At 37.3% G+C, this 18133-nt stretch overlaps 1 protein-coding gene, 1 long non-coding RNA gene and 2 other non-coding genes across 4 annotated transcripts in view; 1 reads left to right on the forward strand and 3 right to left on the reverse strand.

Moving 5' to 3' along the window:
- LOC134794725 (uncharacterized) overlaps window positions 1–18133 on the reverse strand; it is an 82375-nt gene that overhangs the window by 45488 nt on the left and 18754 nt on the right. The gene's annotated exons all lie outside the window — the stretch shown is intronic.
- On the reverse strand, window positions 5988–6103 carry LOC134795241 (U5 spliceosomal RNA). The gene has a single exon (XR_010144798.1). It is a non-coding gene; the product is annotated as a U5 spliceosomal RNA (small nuclear RNA).
- LOC134795239 (U5 spliceosomal RNA) lies at window positions 7162–7277 on the reverse strand. Its single transcript, XR_010144797.1, has one exon. It is a non-coding gene; the product is annotated as a U5 spliceosomal RNA (small nuclear RNA).
- LOC134794995 (uncharacterized) lies at window positions 9963–14440 on the forward strand. The gene is made up of 5 exons (XM_063766852.1): window positions 9963–10130; window positions 10598–10670; window positions 10843–10948; window positions 11142–11348; window positions 13874–14440. The coding sequence occupies exons 1-5, from the start codon at window positions 10069–10071 to the stop codon at window positions 14083–14085; spliced, it is 660 nt and encodes a 219-aa protein (XP_063622922.1). The 5' UTR covers window positions 9963–10068; the 3' UTR covers window positions 14086–14440.

The following is an 18133-nucleotide window of genomic DNA, read 5'->3' on the forward strand; positions in this document are numbered from 1 at the left end:
CCGTTTTGAATGACAGAAAACTGATAGGTGACTGATCGTGTAACCTCTTTCTGTCATTCTCGCGTCAGTCACCGTCCATGCAACAATGGAAGAGGACGCATAAATGACTGTTGCGTTCTGTGTCCAAACGGCGTCTGTGTCGTAATTTTATCAGTCTGTTGTCAGTCTGGACTGATCGTCTAACCGTGTCCATTTTCCATCATTCTGGCATCAGTCAAAACTCGAATGGAATGATGGACTGAACTGACCCCAGAATTAGCGTGTAACCGATGTCTTACAGGTGTACTGCATAATCCTTTACCATCGTATTTTCACGGAAACGCACGAACGTACAACACGTACTGAGGTCGACTGAAGAAGCATAACAAATACGAACGTATCCGAGAAAATACGATGGCGAATGGCCGGAGACTCGATACAGCCGTAGACTAAAGAAATATGGAATTCGTAGACTTTAACACTACGGAAGGGCCTGCGACTTAATGACGAATTTATTTTTAATACCCTAAACGTTTCTAGATCACCTCCAGAGAATCATCTAAGATTTTAGTGAGGACCTCGACTAGGTGCCCGAACCGATTGCTTATTCTTTACCGATGAATTCGGCACTGTTGTGAGTGCTACCATCTATTATGTTTAATCAAGGTTCAGTATCTTACACAGTACGAATTTACCCCATAATCCCGATGACCATTTGAGAGAAATGGACGCAAAAATCTAACCAAACAGCGTATATTAGTAACTAATGGATTACCTAGTGCAGAAATTTGTGTGCGTATCCAGATCCACTCTATTTTGTCGACTAGCTAAATATCGCTAACGGACCTTTGAGTTAACTGTTCCATATAAAAAATATCAGAACAAAAATATAACTTAACACTTGAAGTGGATAAATATACCATAAGTCAACTAGATGGCGTTGTACGAAATCATACAGTTTGCTATAACTTTTACACTTTCAATGTAAACGTTTCACAATGCAATTATTCAAATATTTCTTTAGTCTATGACTCGTTTAGTCTGGAATTATCGCAGTTTGCCTTTCGGTTAATCCGGCTTTAGACCAGAAAGCCCTTATTCTTATATGCCTTATTTGGTTAACAAATATACAGTCAATAAGATGCTGAATTAATATTTTTTAAGGATATGCAAACAATTTGACGAAAGCATTTACCTGCTCATTAATACAATACAAATCTATTCTGAATGCCAAGAAGAAATAAGAGAAATGTTCTACAAAAACGAGGCGCTTAATGTCCCTGTTTCTGTGTAATATGTATATTGTGTTTCTGGTTTAGCTCGTTGACTGGTTGAGAATGCCTTAGGGCATAAGTCCGCCATTTGAACTAGCATTGTGCAATAGTTGAGAATGCCTTAGGGCATAAGTCCGCCATTTGAACTAGCATTGTGCAATAAATATGAAATAATTAAATTTCTAGAAGTTTTGGGAATGGAAACGAAATCCATACTTTTCGATATTCTGTTTGAGTTTAGAAGTTTGTTTACTAAATAAATCATTTAAGAATGAGTGGTCTTCAGTTGTTTAAGTCCATGTTTCATAATGAAACGTGGACTTGTAAGTATCTCGTAGTGTAATAGGCTTCAGGGTGGCGATACGGGCAGTCGCCATGAATAATAAAAAACTGTATATGTAGCATAATTGATACAGATAATTGACCATTTTTGATCTTTCTTGCAACGAAATAAGATCTACCCACGGTTAAAGCAAAGATTCATTGAATTTTTTAGATACATTAAATCCAAGACATTGTACTTGACAGCTTATCTAGATGGTACTGACTGTACGGCTCTGTAAATTTGCGGTTGACACAAATTGACATTTGACAATTGAGCTGCCACAAAATATGATTCTATCAATTAGATCAGGGGTCTCCAAACTTTTTTAAGTGAGGGCCATATTGCGCTTCAGAATTTTCGCGCGGGCCACCGCCGGCGCCGTGGGGAGGGGTGGGGTGTATCTGGTTGCTGCTGTCAGGGCTGAACACCTGGAGCCTGGCTCTCGCAGGCCGGATTGGACCGCTGTCGGCGGGCCGGATTGGAACGCTTCGCGGGCCGGGGTTTGGAGAGCCCTGAATTAGATGATAGTCGAAAAGTGGTAAACCACTTTCTTGGCTGTCTGTACCATACAGCGCCATCTTGTTCAGCTGTAAAACTCGGAGGCGAGATTCTTAGAATGGGCTTCTCATTTAATGAATCTTTGCTGTTAGGGCCGATACAGACGGACTGCAACCCGACTGCAACTTGTATGGGAACTGCACGCCAACTGCAACGTCGGAGTGCAGTTCCCATACAAGTTGCAGTCGGGTTGCAGTTCGTCTGTACCGGCCTTTTAGACTGAGTGCGGCGTATTATATGACCTATAAAATCAATGTAAATGTGTTGGCTATGTCTTGACTAGTTTTATACATAAGGAATCATTTGAATAGCTCGTATCAAGTAGCTCTCGCGTTTGATTTCCTCTTGTAAATATGTAAAGGCTTCAGCCGAAAGTTTTAGGATCAAATATCAAAATCAATTGCGTATTACATTATTTTATTATATAGCTAATATCGGTTTTACATGAACTATAAATATTGATAGTTCTATACATTAACTTCTTTCATTAAATTCATGTTTTATCTCATTGTTCAATATGTTTTGGATTTAATTGGAAAGGGCTGTGCACATCGGATGCGGGTGCGTTAACGTGCACGTGCGCGTTGTAATATACAGATCCTTATGAGAGACGGCACACCGCTTGCGTGACGTGTGCGTGCACGGCTCCAACACTAGCGCACGGGCACGTGCACGTCTACACACACGTAGCCGGTATGCTCTGGCCTTTAACCTTAGTATTTTTCAAAGATTATCGATTATAGAAATTAATACACAAATAATTAGTCTTAAATTTTTTTTAATGTATGTATGACTAACATTAAATATGTTTAAAGTATTCAGAATGACTGCTCAAGAATCCCTGACTATACTAAAAGTGATGTACGGTCGAACAATCTATGAAATTATGTTTCACATGCGTGCATCCAGTTATTAGTAATAAATAATAATAGGTTAGTTGAATGTCACATGTGTGGCCTTAGTGTACAGACCTGTGGTTAACGGTATTTTAATACAAAGTTGTCCCTCCAACTTTAGTGTTAGAATTGGGAATTTTCATATTAATTCTATTCAAAATCACGAGCTCGTTCTATATTTACCGAGAAAAAAAATGTCGCCAATTTTTTTATCCATTTGATTTAATTTTTAACACATTCAGTGCCAGCGCGAGCTACGCGCTACGAGCGTAGTCGATAACACGGAAAAAACCGTATGTAGCTGAAAGCGCTTACGAACAAAGAACCCGCCTAACGGGTCGCTGGCAGTGAATGTGTTAATACAGCCTTCTATGACCGTAACTTATACAATTTTGGGGCACTTTTTTCTCGTATTAGGATCGAAAGAGTTCGTGATTCTGAGTGGGTATAATATAAAATATGTATTACAAAATCTAAAATGCAAGTTGGAGGTACAACTTTTAGAAATGCCCTAACATCAATTCAAGTACATTGTATTCTCAACTTAGTTACTTCATTTTATAAGTTTTAAACCATTTCACTATGAATTAGAAGATTGCATTTAATATCATAAATCCTTACTATAAATTAACCTAAGGGTTGTGATTAAGCAAATTGGAATCATTCGAATTAAATTTATAGAGATACCTCTATTTCTTTAGATATATAAAACAAAATAAATTCAGTATGATTTACGTTTTACATAATTGTTCAATATTTGTATATTGTTGATTAGAGAAAATCTGTACTATACTGTATCCATATATTAAATGTATGTGACGTATTCCTAAAAAAGGTACATGTAACACATCGTAAGTTAATAAGGTCGACTTGTGGAATTATCGTCAATAGCACCTTATTGACTACCGACTAGTACCTTTTGCTTGAAAACGTCACTTCTGACCTTTTCCATAAGAAGTAATTAAGACATTATTTTAGTCCATAGCTTTTATGACAATGAATTGGATCGCACTAGTGACGTCATGTCTTGTACACTTATTTTTAATTTTGGTTAAGTTAAGCACTCGTTTTAATGTTAATAATTATATGTCCAAAGTAAACAATATATTTGTATTTTTATTGTTTTTTACTTCACTACCTTTGTTCCATTGTCCCGTCCTTGGTAGCTTGGTACCGTCAGCATCAACGTACATAGTTAACAGCAGACTAAAAATAGGTAGTTAGTGTCTTTAGTAAACGTGGCAAATTATTTCATCAATCATCACTGATTTCAAATAAGTCGAGAGCCGTATGTATTATACAGGGTGTCCCAAACTTATGGGACATGAAGGGGAAGTACCTTAAATATCGTAGATAGTGTATTTTGCTCAAAGAAGACTTTATGTTATTTTTAAAAGTTAGTAATTTTGCATTCATAGATTTTCTAAAAATTACTTGCTTCGTCTGGGAATCGAACCAAATTAAATGTCAAAAAAAAAATCACCCTTTTTTTATGATGCCAATCGAAAGAATAGCTAAAAAATAATAACTCTGCTTAAGTAACATTGTATTTTAAAAGAAAGGAACAACGTGAAATTAATCATTTTAATCAAATTAAAAACACATGAAACTGCCGTAGTCAATTAAGTGGGTATTTTTTGTAAATTAATTAATTAAATGCTCAAAATGTGATCCCTCTTGTCTTACGAAAATCGCCAATCTTTTAATGAGTCCGCTGCCTGTTGATTTTCTTATCATTTTATGGTGAACACTCGATGTGATATGGCACAATTCTGTTTGCAACTCGCCCACGTTCTCGTATCGCTTTTTGTATAGCATATCTTTCACGTATCCCCAAAAGAAGAAATATTTCACCATAAAATGATAAGAAAATCAACAGGCAGCGGACTCATTAAAATATTGGCGATTTGCGTAAGACAAGAGGGATCACATTTTGAGCATTTAATTAATTAATTTACAAAAAATACCCACTTAATTGACTACGGCAGTTTCATGTGTTTTTAATTTGATTAAAATGATTAATTTCACGTTGTTCCTTTCTTTTAAAATACAATGTTACTTAAGCAGAGTTATTATTTTTTAGCTATTCTTTCGATTGGCATCATAAAAAAGGGTGATTTTTTTTTGACATTTAAGTTGGTTCGATTCCCAGACGAAGCAAGTAATTTTTAGAAAATCTATGAATGCAAAATTACTAACTTTTAAAAATAACATAAAGTCTTCTTTGAGCAAAATACACTATCTACGATATTTAAGGTACTTCCCCTTCATGTCCCATAAGTTTGGGACACCCTGTATATGGGTATATTTGTTGGCTGAGGTTTCGGTCAAACGTTTCATCCTTTATCATCTTTCTTCATTCTTTGCAGGAAGTGCCCGGCAAACAAGTAGAAGTAACAACCGCTTAACCTTTCATTTCGTGCAAATTTAGCGTGGTCAGAGTCAGGCTTAAAACGCACTGCGAATGATTTCTTGCGGTTTCAGTCTTGCAAGTGCGTGCGTTCTGAAACCGCAAGAAATTAATGGCAGTGCGTTCCGAGTCTAATTCCCTCCCTAACCGATAATGTAAGGCACGGAAGCTGGCTGCGGCATCAGCGGTCGATAATGACCTTCGGCAGATACGGTTCACGAGAAAGCGGCTAAAAATACGAGCCGCTGTGATTTACTTGCGGCCGACACGCCAGCGTGCACGTTTGTGTGGCAGGACCGGCAAATTACTACTTTTGAGGATCAATGTTTTAGTTTTCTAAGTAAATCATAAATGATCATAATAGGGAACAGTTTGTAATACCTAAAAATGGGAGTTTCAGTGAATTTCTTGAATCCAATTTCAGTTTAAAAAACACGACTAAATCTCGATTAACATATTCAGTGCCAGCACAAACTACCCATAGCCGATAACATGCGAGAACCCGCCTAGCGAGTCGCTGGCAGTGAAAGTTTAATAGATTTATAAGCCCCGCTTGCGCAGGGCGTCAAAAATTGAGTTAGACTCATTTGAGTGTTCCCCTCCACGGAAATCTTTAGTAAAAGGCGAAAGATTTATTCGTTTTGAAGGGAAACCAGAGTAACGATTGAAGGCATGCCCGCGCGACCCCACGTTTCTGAGAAAAATCTTAACACCGCGATGTACAAATGTGACGAGGACGGTACAGCGACATCTAGCGGGGGATGTAAATACTAAATATGGATGTTCTATTATGTATTCAGTATGTGATTATTTATTTACATACATTAGATACTTAGATAGGGCTGCTATAGTAATTGGCCACTCCTAACAATAAGACTTCTTTTCGCTTGTTTCCTTCTGACTTGTTGGGAAAGGCCAATTACTATGCAGTGGCCATTTGGCCAATAACTACAACTAGCAGTACAAACATTGCAAGTTAACGCGTTCACTGCCAGGGGGCGTGGCCTAGGAACAAACTTGTATGGCGGTGAACGCACATGTGCGTTGGGGGCAGTGAATGTGTTAAATAAAAGCTTGTAAAAAGGTCCCGCTGAGCTGACGTACGCCTGCGGTCGGTTTGTCAGCCGCGGGCCGCGATATAAAAATGGTACGTCACGGGGACGAGAGGTCGCTGGAAAGAGTTGCGGGCTGCGACAACCTTCGGTCGGCATTCATTTTTAGGGTTCCGTACCAAAAAGGTATAAAAGGGACCCTTATGGTGCGACTCCGGTATGTAATTCCTGTCCCGTGGAGGAGAGATTGATAATCTTAGATACCTACTTGTATAAAGATAATGTAACAAATTTATGACTTTAATTATAGTTATTTCAGTTAATATGTAAATTAAATTAATAATTATTTAATTTTAAATGAATTACAGGATTAATGTTTCTTACCGAAAATAGGACAATCTTTATTGAACGTCAGAAGCAGCAAGTATAATGCGTCCACACTCCACAGGTATAAATAGGTGCTGTACAGTCAACGGTAAAAATATGGGTGTACAAATCATTTCAAAAATATGTCCCATAACTCTTATGTCAGTGAATTAAGAACTATGGGACATATTTTTGAGTAAGTTGTCTACACCCATATTTTTACCGTTGACTGTACGCTATACGAATTTCCGCCTAGCGACTTTAGCGAGTCGCTGGCAGTGAAAGTATCAATAGATTTATAAGCCCCGCTTGCGCAGGGCGTCAAAAATTGAGTAAGACTCATTTGAGTGTTCCCCTCCACGGAAATCTTTAGTAAAAGGCGAAAGATTTATTCGTTTTGAAGGGAAACCAGAGTATCGATAAAAGAGATACCCGCACGACCCCACGTTTCTGAGAAAAATCTTAACACCGCGATGTACAAATGTGGCGCGGACGGTACAGCGACATCTAGCGTGAAATTCAAGAACTAAACTTCATACTTTTATTGTCAATTGTCACCCCACATGAACACAATAGGAATTATAATATGTGGGGAGACATTTTAAATAATCTTTTAAGAAACTGATTTATGTAATTTGTACCCGTCGTGTTCTGTATTTTTTTATTATGTAGGTTATAGGATACGGTCTTGAGTCTTTTGATAGTCAGCTAAATTAAGTCTTACTCAAAGAATATAATACTCACTAGGAGAAGAACGGTAACTCCATACAAAAAAATGTCCCCAACCGTTTATACGTTTATACTAGTGGCGCCGTCGTTGTGTACCAATGGAACTAAAGTTGACAACCGGTTTAGCCTGGCGGGTATTGGTAGGTATAGGTAGTAATTCTGTTGATAAACATAATTTGTTATCTTCATATCACGAAATATATGAAAGATGCAAATATTACCCCTTGTTTGTGGTATCATCAATTGATTTAAATAAAAGGCATATTTATGTTTATAACATTGTATTATTTTATTTATTAAAAAAATGTTTTACATATAGAAATATACACTGAAAATTAAACCCTGACAACTTAATAAAAAAATAGACATTAATAAAGCGCATTCACAAAGTTTTCAGTATAATACAAATAACTTTAGGCATGCCTACCTATTACACTTTACACACACAGATACACTACACTTTACACACGGCATTTTTCACAGATTCCCAACTTGTATTCATACATTTCTTCACAGTTAATTAATACGCTTTCCAGATGCGTTATGAGTATGACGCGGTTCCTTCTGAACCCACTAAAGCTATGAATTTCACTCAAATATGTATCTTCAACAGCTGTTGCTCCGCATTTAGCACATTTTCTATATGCATTGCTGTAATCCATGTAAGTACAGACTTACAGAGTCTTAAGTGGTAGTACCGCTACGTTGTATTTGTTATTTAAAGATTTAATCAATAACATTTTCGTTATGAACTTTAACCACAGCAGTTGGACAGAGTCATTGACAAATATATTTTTTTATTATGGTGAGTAGACGTACCTACCCTCCATATATTTTATGAACATTGATAAAGACAGTTGGAAGCAAATATTCATTATAAAACTTAATCGCGTGTAGTTAAGTTTTAAGTCCCGTTTTATGATTAATAATGTAAAAAAATCGTGAAAATATAAATCTTAGTTGGGAGCAATGTTGCTGTAGAAAAATGTTTTTATTTTGATTACTGGCAACTTTTTCTATGAGGCCAAAGCACACATAGAAGCTTCAGGCGCATACATGCGCAATTATTTGGGGACATAACTTTCTTAGGAAGTGAACAGGCCTTGGTCTTACTACTTACTACATGACTGGAGAAATGTCGCATTAACCATTACAAATATACCCCTATAATATACTGCTCATCCTAGTCGTTCTACTTAACCTACAAAAAAATAAAATGTTGAGCACGCCTGCGACATAATCGTGCAACATGCAAAACCGCGATAACGCTGCTTATTACGAAGGTAAAGTTCAAGAAAAACTCATGTCGTACCATTACAGTCGTGCCATTACAGTACTGTCGTAGGCCGCCACCACGCCGCCACCACGCCGCCGCGCTACCAACCGCATCCGAATTGCGAAATTGCGATCTGTACAAATTGCATAGTACAGTCAACTGTAAAAATATGGGTGCACAAATCATCTCAAAAATATGTCCCATAGCTCTTATGTCAGCGAATTAAGAACTATGGGACATATTTTTGAATAAGTTGGCTACACCCATATTTTTACAGTTGACTGTTCAAACAGCAACACTCCTAAAACTTCGGTGAATCTTATTACAAATATCATATTAAGGTCCACCCTCAAAATCACAGAAAGTGATCGATGTATAGTTCGTTTTTTTAGCATTAGAAATAAGGTAAACAATCTTGATGTGTCTTTTAATTCAAAAACACATTTTATAAATAAGTTACGGCAAATATGTAACAATTATTAATCTAATACGATCGTTTATATTCTTCTGCTTCCATAAGTAACAGTTACTGATTTTTAAAAAGCGTTTTTCACTTAAAAGACATGTCACGATCGCTTACCTTCTTTCAAGTTCTTTCTAATGCTAAAAAAAACGAACTATCGGTACAGTTGACAGTGTGGGCGATGTTACCATCACGCTCCGCGATTGTTGCGCCATTTAGGGTCCTAGCTGAACTGGTTGTTTAATACTTACGCTATAGAATTTCCAATTTAGCAAGAACCCTTAATGGCGTATCAATCCCGTGTGGTGACTGTCCGTATCATTAGAATATGCTACACAGACTGGCCCATGTAAAGATATGAAATTCCGTTTTGCCGGTTGACTGGTAGAGAATGCCTTAATAAGGCATTTAGTCCGGGATTAGTACTTAGTACCTACCTACCTCGTAGGACCTAGGCTCTCCGAAACATTTCACGTGAGTTAAACCGTAAAATTAGCTTAAAATATTAGTACCTACGTCTCACGCTCACGAACATCTTACCTACAGAAAACTTTTACGTTATGATATTCGGCCTCTTACATAGGGAGCTAATGACAGCTAATGACAAGTAATTGTGACTTCGGACGTCAATAGGTTTACGCTTAGAATATGGTTAGGATAGGTTAGGTTAGGCTAATTCGGCAATAAACGCAATAATTTAACTGTTTTTTTTTTATTTATAAGTAAAATTGTGAGTGAAAATGTCTTTCCTAACGGAATATTTCGATGAGTATCGCGCAAAACCTATCAGAAAGACTAAAATGTAAGTACACTATATATTCAACCTTATAGTACCTAAAATGTAGCCCACAAACTTACCTATTTTCATACCACGTTGGTGGCAAACAAGCATACGGCCCGCATGATGGTAGCAGTCACTGTAGGGTACACAGGGGTGATACAACCATTAAAAAAAAAATGTAAGTACACCTTAAAAAATAATTATTACGATTCAGAGTCACGTGTTTTTAGTCACTCGCGCGACACACACACACACACACACACACACACACACACTCCTTTTTTGAAGAACCTCATACCTACGTACCTATACTTGGTCAAGCAGATCTTGTCAGTAGAAAAAGGCGGCAAATTTGAAAAATGTAGGCGCGAAGGGATATCGTCTCATAGAAAATTTGAATTTCGCGCCTTTTTCTACTGACAAGATTTGCTTGACCGTCTATATTACCTAATACTATGCCTAATACTTAATTTTTAAACTGTTATCAGGTGTCGTCCAGAACTGCGATGGGCGAAGTTGGAAGGGAAATGGTTGGATCCTAAAAAGGGCGGATCTGAAGAGGTAGAAAGCCGATACCACTTTTTGACCTAAATTAACTTAAGCCTAAGTACCATATCATAATAATATATAGAAAATCAGAGCTTTTGTAATTTGCTCAAAGCATATAGGTAGGTACTGACTCTGACTCAGGTCCAAGATAGCAATTAGTCATGTCTCCAGTCAATGATTCCAGAGAGTATGGAGCGATGAAGAAATCGAAGCCTTCATTAAGAAGACGATGAAGAGTCTACGAGGACGGTCTACCTACTTCAATGACTTCTGCGGACATCTTGACCCGGGTGAGCCAAAGAAATAAACTATGAAACATTCGTGCAAGCAGAGCATGTTTTCTATTCTGTAACAGTGAATCTCGGGCTATAACTTTTGTTAGCATTCAGCGCGACCACTAAAACGACATTACAGACGAATAGTTTACTTATATATCACCATTTGCATCTATAAATGATCAGTCATTGAATTGAAACCTTTCAGAAATCGCCACGCGCCCGTTCGTCCCGCGCGTAAAGAAACTCCCCCTCTGCAGCGAGCTAGAACAGGTGAAGGTGGAGGAAGCAGCACCCCCGCCGCCGGCCGCCAAGCTAGCGCTCAAGGACACGGAGGTGATGAAGATGGCCAAGGAGATGTATGAACAGGACATGGACAAACCCACGCTGGAGCCGCTTCAGACGCATTTGAGAAGTAATGTAGCTCATTCTCTTTGAACTTCTATTTAGGTAACACTTAATTTATTTATTTATTATTTATTTAAACTTTATTGCACATAAAATTATAAGTACAAATGGCGGACTTAATGCCATAAGGCATTCTCTACCAGTCAACCACTGGGCCAAAAAGAGACGGTTGTTAGGTGCAGGTTTTATAATAGAAAAATTAAAACGATAATCACAAAACTACTACTACTATTTACAAAATAAACACAAATTAACATACGATGAAATAATAAACTTACACATATACTTTATATGATACACTTACATAAATATCTACATATATACATACATTATACATGTACCTACTCTGAAACATTACTTATATTTCGCAGATAAATGCTTACGCAGCATGCGCTTAACTTAACTAAACATTTTGACCGTCAAAGACGTGTGCAGCTACGTATGAGCATGAGCCCACTATCAACCTTCGTGTATTCCGACATTTCCGACAAGGCTCGATGACGCACTGCACAAGACAGGCGTGGGGTTTAAAGGGTTAAACTTCTATTTCATTTAATTCTTCAGTGAGCGACAAGTGGCCATGTGCGAGATATAGAACTAGCTTTGTGCACGCGGGTCCGCCCGCGTGAGATTCAGCCTTGGTTTCAATTCCTTTCTTCCCCCCTAGAGTGTGGATTCCCAAAAATAAACTAGGGTCAAGGCGGGAACAGTGGCTCGGTAGAAAAAGTCCGGGTACAGTGGCTCACTCAACCTAGTTTCAACATGAGAGAGGCGATATTTGGGCGACTGAGCCACTGTTCGAGCTGAGCTACTGTTTCCGCCTTGGCCCTACATACCTAGCCTTTGCTTTGTCCATCCCCGGGGCTAAGCTTTCTTAGAATTTCGCACTTTCGCATTATTAACGTTATGGATTGTAGTATCCTAAGCGCCACTTGCACTATCCCACTAACCCGGGGTTAATCGGTTAAACCGTTAACCCAGTGTCAAATTGTACTGGTAACCATGGTAACTCCAGGTTTAATCGGTTAATCCCGGGTTAGTGAATGGTGCAAGTGGCCCTAAGTTAGGTAAACATTTCTAAGGAAGTAAAGTTTACAACGATGCATTGATAGGGGAACAATTTAACTAGGTAGGTACGGTTTGGAATTCGAATAGAATTGCAGATTCAAATTAGTCTTGGGTTATTCCAGGGGTGCGAAACTCCTGACTTCGGCCAAACTCGGCTCCGCTCGGCTCAGCATTGCTCCGAGCAATTATTAGGGTTGGCACCACTTGGCTTCCTTGTGCGTGCACGACCACAGATAAGATAATCACTTGAATTTTGACAACCCTAAATAGCCGAAAGGGATAGTGCCATATATTAGAAAGGGATAGCATGATTCGACCCTGAACCGCTGTCAAACTTCGGTTTTGTAGGAAGTTTCCTTTCTGTACGGTACTATTATTTATTCTGCGGTTATACTTGAAACATTCTTCACAACACACCAAGTTATGTAAAGAAATGTTCACATAAACAATGTTAAGCTTTGAAAACCTTATTTAGTGTTATTAAAATTAATTGATTCCTTGAAAAATGTCATAAAAAGCTCAACGCATTCGTTATTAAGCCTTTAAGTTTATTTGAAATGATGTCAACGATTTAAATGATGTATCAATTTGTTATGCCGCCGGATGGATGAGGTGAGTGATGAACAATCATCGTTACAATGAAATGAAAATAAACAAACGCCAGATTAACGTACATCAACGCGTGATCTCAATTTTACGAGCGTGATGTAAATTATCCGCGATATTGACGCGATTATATCGATAAAGAAAACAAAGGCGTGTAAACATTTGTATTATTACTGTTTTATCGCTTCATTTTACTGTAACGTTGGATGCAAAACAATATGAAAAGGCGATTATGGTTGTTATTGAGTGAATCAACTCTTTCTTGACACTTTTTGTATGTTATTTTGGGACCCAAAATTTGGGTTACGGTTTAAAGTTTTAATTTCACCAAAAAAGTATGTTTTTTGGTGTTTTGAAGCCCTTTTTATCATGGGTCATCTATTAAAGAGCATGTTAGTGTTGTCTCTATGTTGTCTGATGCCAATAACAACAAGAGATAGTTAATCCACTCAATTTCTTTTTGCTGACTCTCTAGGTATATAGAGTTAGACCAAGAAAAGTCTGCAGAGATTTTGATAGCCCACGCAGGGCAAGTGTTATTTTAAACGTCAAACTCCTATGAAATTATAACGTATTAATAACACTTGCACTGCGTGGGCTATCAAAATCGCTGCAGACTTTTCATGGTCTAACTCTAGTCTAGATATTTCTCACTATGGTGTTGCGCAAATCAATAATATGTACTTAAGTACACGGCAGGTAATTTTATTTAAACACACTTGCCCGTAATAAAATAAAATGTTATTCTACGTAGGCGTAGAGGGAGAGGCCGTCATAGCTATAAAAAATCCTGAGAGTCAAATTTCATACTTTGTCTTCCTGACTTTGATGTTTCTAACGTCGACATTCAACTTCCAGTATACGGCTACGTCCGCCCCTGTCTCTGGAAGACCGGCATCAGCGACTACCAGAACGGTGTAGCCCGACTAGCGTACGAAATGGTCCGCGACAACCGCCTGCCTCGCTACCACGCGCACAATGGTTGCCGGCCGCGCTGGGGGTTGCCGCCTGAAGGTGTGCGCCAACCGGAGCTGGATGGAGCGCCTTTTGATGGCGAACGATTGTATTAAATGCTAAGAATGCGACTAAGAATAAAACTTGTGCAACTAAAAAATATAACCTGATAATATTAGCTAGAAGTGTATTTGAATGTTACCAACTCATTGAACTTTGCTTCTTTTACCTGCAACCAATCACTAGCCTGGCCATAATTATGTACAAGTAGGTAACAAATTTTCCAACGCCATTTGAGTTAGGTAATATATACCGATCTCCTCTGCGTTTGGCACATTGGACTATGGTATGGTGCATCAGTAAATGTTAAATAAAATGTTTTGTTTATACTCAAATTTGACCTACATAGTGTAATTTATGTTATACATACGTTCAAATGTGTATGATAATTAATAAATAACGTTTGTTTTACTCGAGATTTTTATTACACATATTTAACGTGTTCAGTTTTTATTAACAAACAGAATCAACTGAGGACGATAACTATCTATTTTAGTCCCGTCTAAGTCTAGGCTAGACTTGGTAAATGTGAACTATTTGCGTAAAGTAAAGGCGTGGTGCGAAGTGATAAAGTAAAGGAATTTATTAATGTGGTTTCTACACTTTTTATCTTCATTCCATATTGTGAAAACCACGTTCTGTTTTTAAGCTTTAAAAATCTTAATACTTACGTGGTTTCTTATTTGTAACTGTTTGCAAGCAACACACAATGCTTATGCATGACAATCAAATATGTACAAAGTTTAGTTTTTCAAATGCCCGCTAAATGTCTCTGTAACGTGGGCTGATATTTGTACATCGCGGAGTTAAGATTTTTCTCAGAAACATGGGGTTGTGCGGGCGTCACTTGTACCGTGTCTATGCCCGGTCTGTCCAGACCTAGGGCACGCGGTCTGGGGGCTTATCCGGGATGAGATCGTCTAGCAGATGCTTAACGATAAGAGTCGCCGTACCTACTCTTAAAAGGCCAATTAGATCCACTCGGCCACTGGCTACTATTCATCACGAGCCGACGTCGGCTCCGATGCATGCAAGGGACGTTTTCTGTTTCACGAAATACCAGAACATCTTTAACAATATTTGACATGTAAACATACTTTTCATTTCTCATGCTCTGAAATAGGGTCATTGTTGTTCTAAAAGATGTGCAGAAAATGATACGTTTCTGCACTAGAACATTTCAGGTTCCAAGTAACTACGATTTTATATATTTTATTACGGTAAGCAATTGAAATTTGGATATAAATGGATTTGTTATACAATTTCCATTCTGATATTTGACTCCCCATTCCATAAATAACGAATACTTTAGCCCATGGTATAATAATATACTCCGCCTGGTACTCCATTCCCGTCTTTTCTAGGTCACCTAACTGACACGCGCTTACGTCATCATGCGACAGCGCTATATGATAATATGCGATAGCGCTATATATAGCGGCCATGTTGTTGTGACGTAGCCCCGTGTCACTCTGGGAATGGAAGACCATGTTTTATTAGACTATGCTTTAGCCTAAATTGTTAATTGAAAGTACCCTCAAAAAATACTATAAAAATTTATATTTAGTCATATTAAAAAAAACTGCGTTCGAGCGCCAAACTACCTCGGCAGAAATGAGTGCCTTTCAATCTTGAGTGGTTATCAATCTACTATTGTCTCTAATCATTACCACTTATTTAATAACAAAAAACCTGACATTTTCATAGCATAACACGCCTTTTTATACAAACAAAGTTCAAACAAACATTTCAATAAAATAAATAAACAATAATGAATGCGATTCCCCAAATGTACCAGTAGCGCAGAAGTGTTGAGGAGCGGGCAGTCCGCACAAGCCAGGCTCCGATGACAGACTTGCCTGAATGATACGGCTCTTTATAGAACACTATAATACATTATATTACTGAGATTGAATGAGAGTTGGATAATACGTCTTTAATTTAATCTGAGTTAAACTTTTTTGCTTTAAATCGATTGAACCATAAAAATAATAGAAGGTGCATTGAGATTACTTCAAAAGCGGGGTAATTTTGAAACTTGCAATTGGTGCGTCTGAAATAAAACAATTAAGGTCAGATAGGGTAAGAGAAACACCGGGGCAAGAGAAACATTTATAGGGAATCATCAGATTTGGACCACACTAAGTTTTCGTGCCAAGTGGTACTTCACGTAAAAAAAAAAATTAAAAATTTTATTCCACCGTCATACAAGTTTGTTCCTAGGCCTCGCCCCCTGACAGTGAATGCGTTAAAGTCTACTGTTTTTCTTGCCCCGCGGGGCAAAACTAACTGATAATTGCATGTTTCTCATAGGTACCCCCCCCCCCCCTGACGTTATTATGTTCGTTTCCGATATACCTACTTACCGTTGTTTTACAGACGGCAATTTAAATGTAATATAGGACGGAGTCTCATTTTATCATTCATATGAAACATAAAATTGATTTAAAATTTAAAGACATTGCCATCCATAAAATTTAAGAGCAAATGATATCAAACCTTTATATGTAAGTACCTGAGTATTATTAATATTTAATGCCTGTAAATCTCAGTCGTAAAGTTTATTGGTTAAATTCCAGGAACCATTTGCGTGAGTAAATATAAATATGCGTTAGTATGAATACTTGGACATTCCACTTCGGGTAGTAAAACAGATAATAATTCATGAAATTCGGTAAGTTATTTAGTACATTTATCGTTTAGGATGGAATTTACAGAAAATGCAGCAATAAGAATAAATAAATAGCTGATGCCCACCGTTTAGAGCTAAATTTTCAGAATTGTTATTTAAAATAGCTTTTATTTTGCTGTGAATGTAGATCATTGTTTATCCATGAAGCGGGTTGAAAATGATACATTTCGTTCCTAGGGAGTTTCACTTTCCCGTGCAGGGAAACAGCTGGTATCTCATATGTAAAACATACGTTTTACTGTTCCTATTATCCGAGATTTATATTTAATACCCAATTTGATTTTCATCCTAGCTGTATGAAATTTCCTCACGATGTTTCTTTTCACCGAAGAATTTTATACATAAGTTCCATGTTTATAGGTACCTACATATAATGTATAATCGCTTCAGTTCACGCATCAGCCGAGCGGTAAGACGTTATGCTTCTTAACAAGAGGTGGTGGTTTGAACCCTGGCTCATAACAATTTTTTTTTTTTTTTTTTTTTCACATTCCCCTATTGTGAGCAAATGTCAGAGGCAGAAAATACCACTAGACATAAGTTAAATATATCTCTATATAATCTTTGTACATATAGTAGTAAGTTTAACATAATTGACACTAACAATCTTGTTAGTAAATACCATATGCCTATGGTGTTTTTGACTAAAGGCAAGTGTTGCCTTTCAAATTATTACAAAAGACAAATAGCTTTATCGCTATCATATTTACTTGACATTTCTGCCAAGAATTTGGCAGACAATTCTGCTCCTATTGAGCAGCCCAGTATGAACATGGAATTGGTTCCAGTCATAACCAATGATTTAATAGATTTAAACTAGGTGTTAAGACAAAAGATTCTGTCTCTGGCAATTTAGTTTTAAATAAATATAATGAAAAATACTGCAAACATGGAAAGTATATCCACCTGGTGCATCAAAATATTCAATGTATTAGAGGAAAAAAATTACAGATAGAACTTTTTTTGAATGATTTTAATATTGATATTTTATGTCTTACTGAACATTGGTTAAATAATAATGAATTAATGCCCCAATTTAATAATCACCAGGCGGGAAGTTCGTTCACCAGACTTAGTTCCATACATGGTGGGTCATTAATTATATTAAATAGTCAGTTAAAATTTAAGGAACGTAAGGACATTGTATCCATGTCTGTTGAACGGACTATAGAACTAAGTGCAGTAGAATTAGAGCAATTTATTGTTGTCTGTGTGTATAGGCCGCCATTAAGTAATTTTGAATTATTTGAAAACATAATGGAATCTGCCCTACTTAAAATATCATCTTCTAGTAAGAAATTGCTTATATGCGGCGACTTTAATGTAAATATTATGGAAAATTCAACAATGTCTTGTAGATTATTGAATCTTTTTAAATCTTGTAATCTCAACCACATGTTTATGGAGCCCAC

This window comes from Cydia splendana, chromosome 11, assembly GCF_910591565.1.
Source record: "Cydia splendana chromosome 11, ilCydSple1.2, whole genome shotgun sequence".
NCBI lineage: Eukaryota > Metazoa > Arthropoda > Insecta > Lepidoptera > Tortricidae > Cydia > Cydia splendana.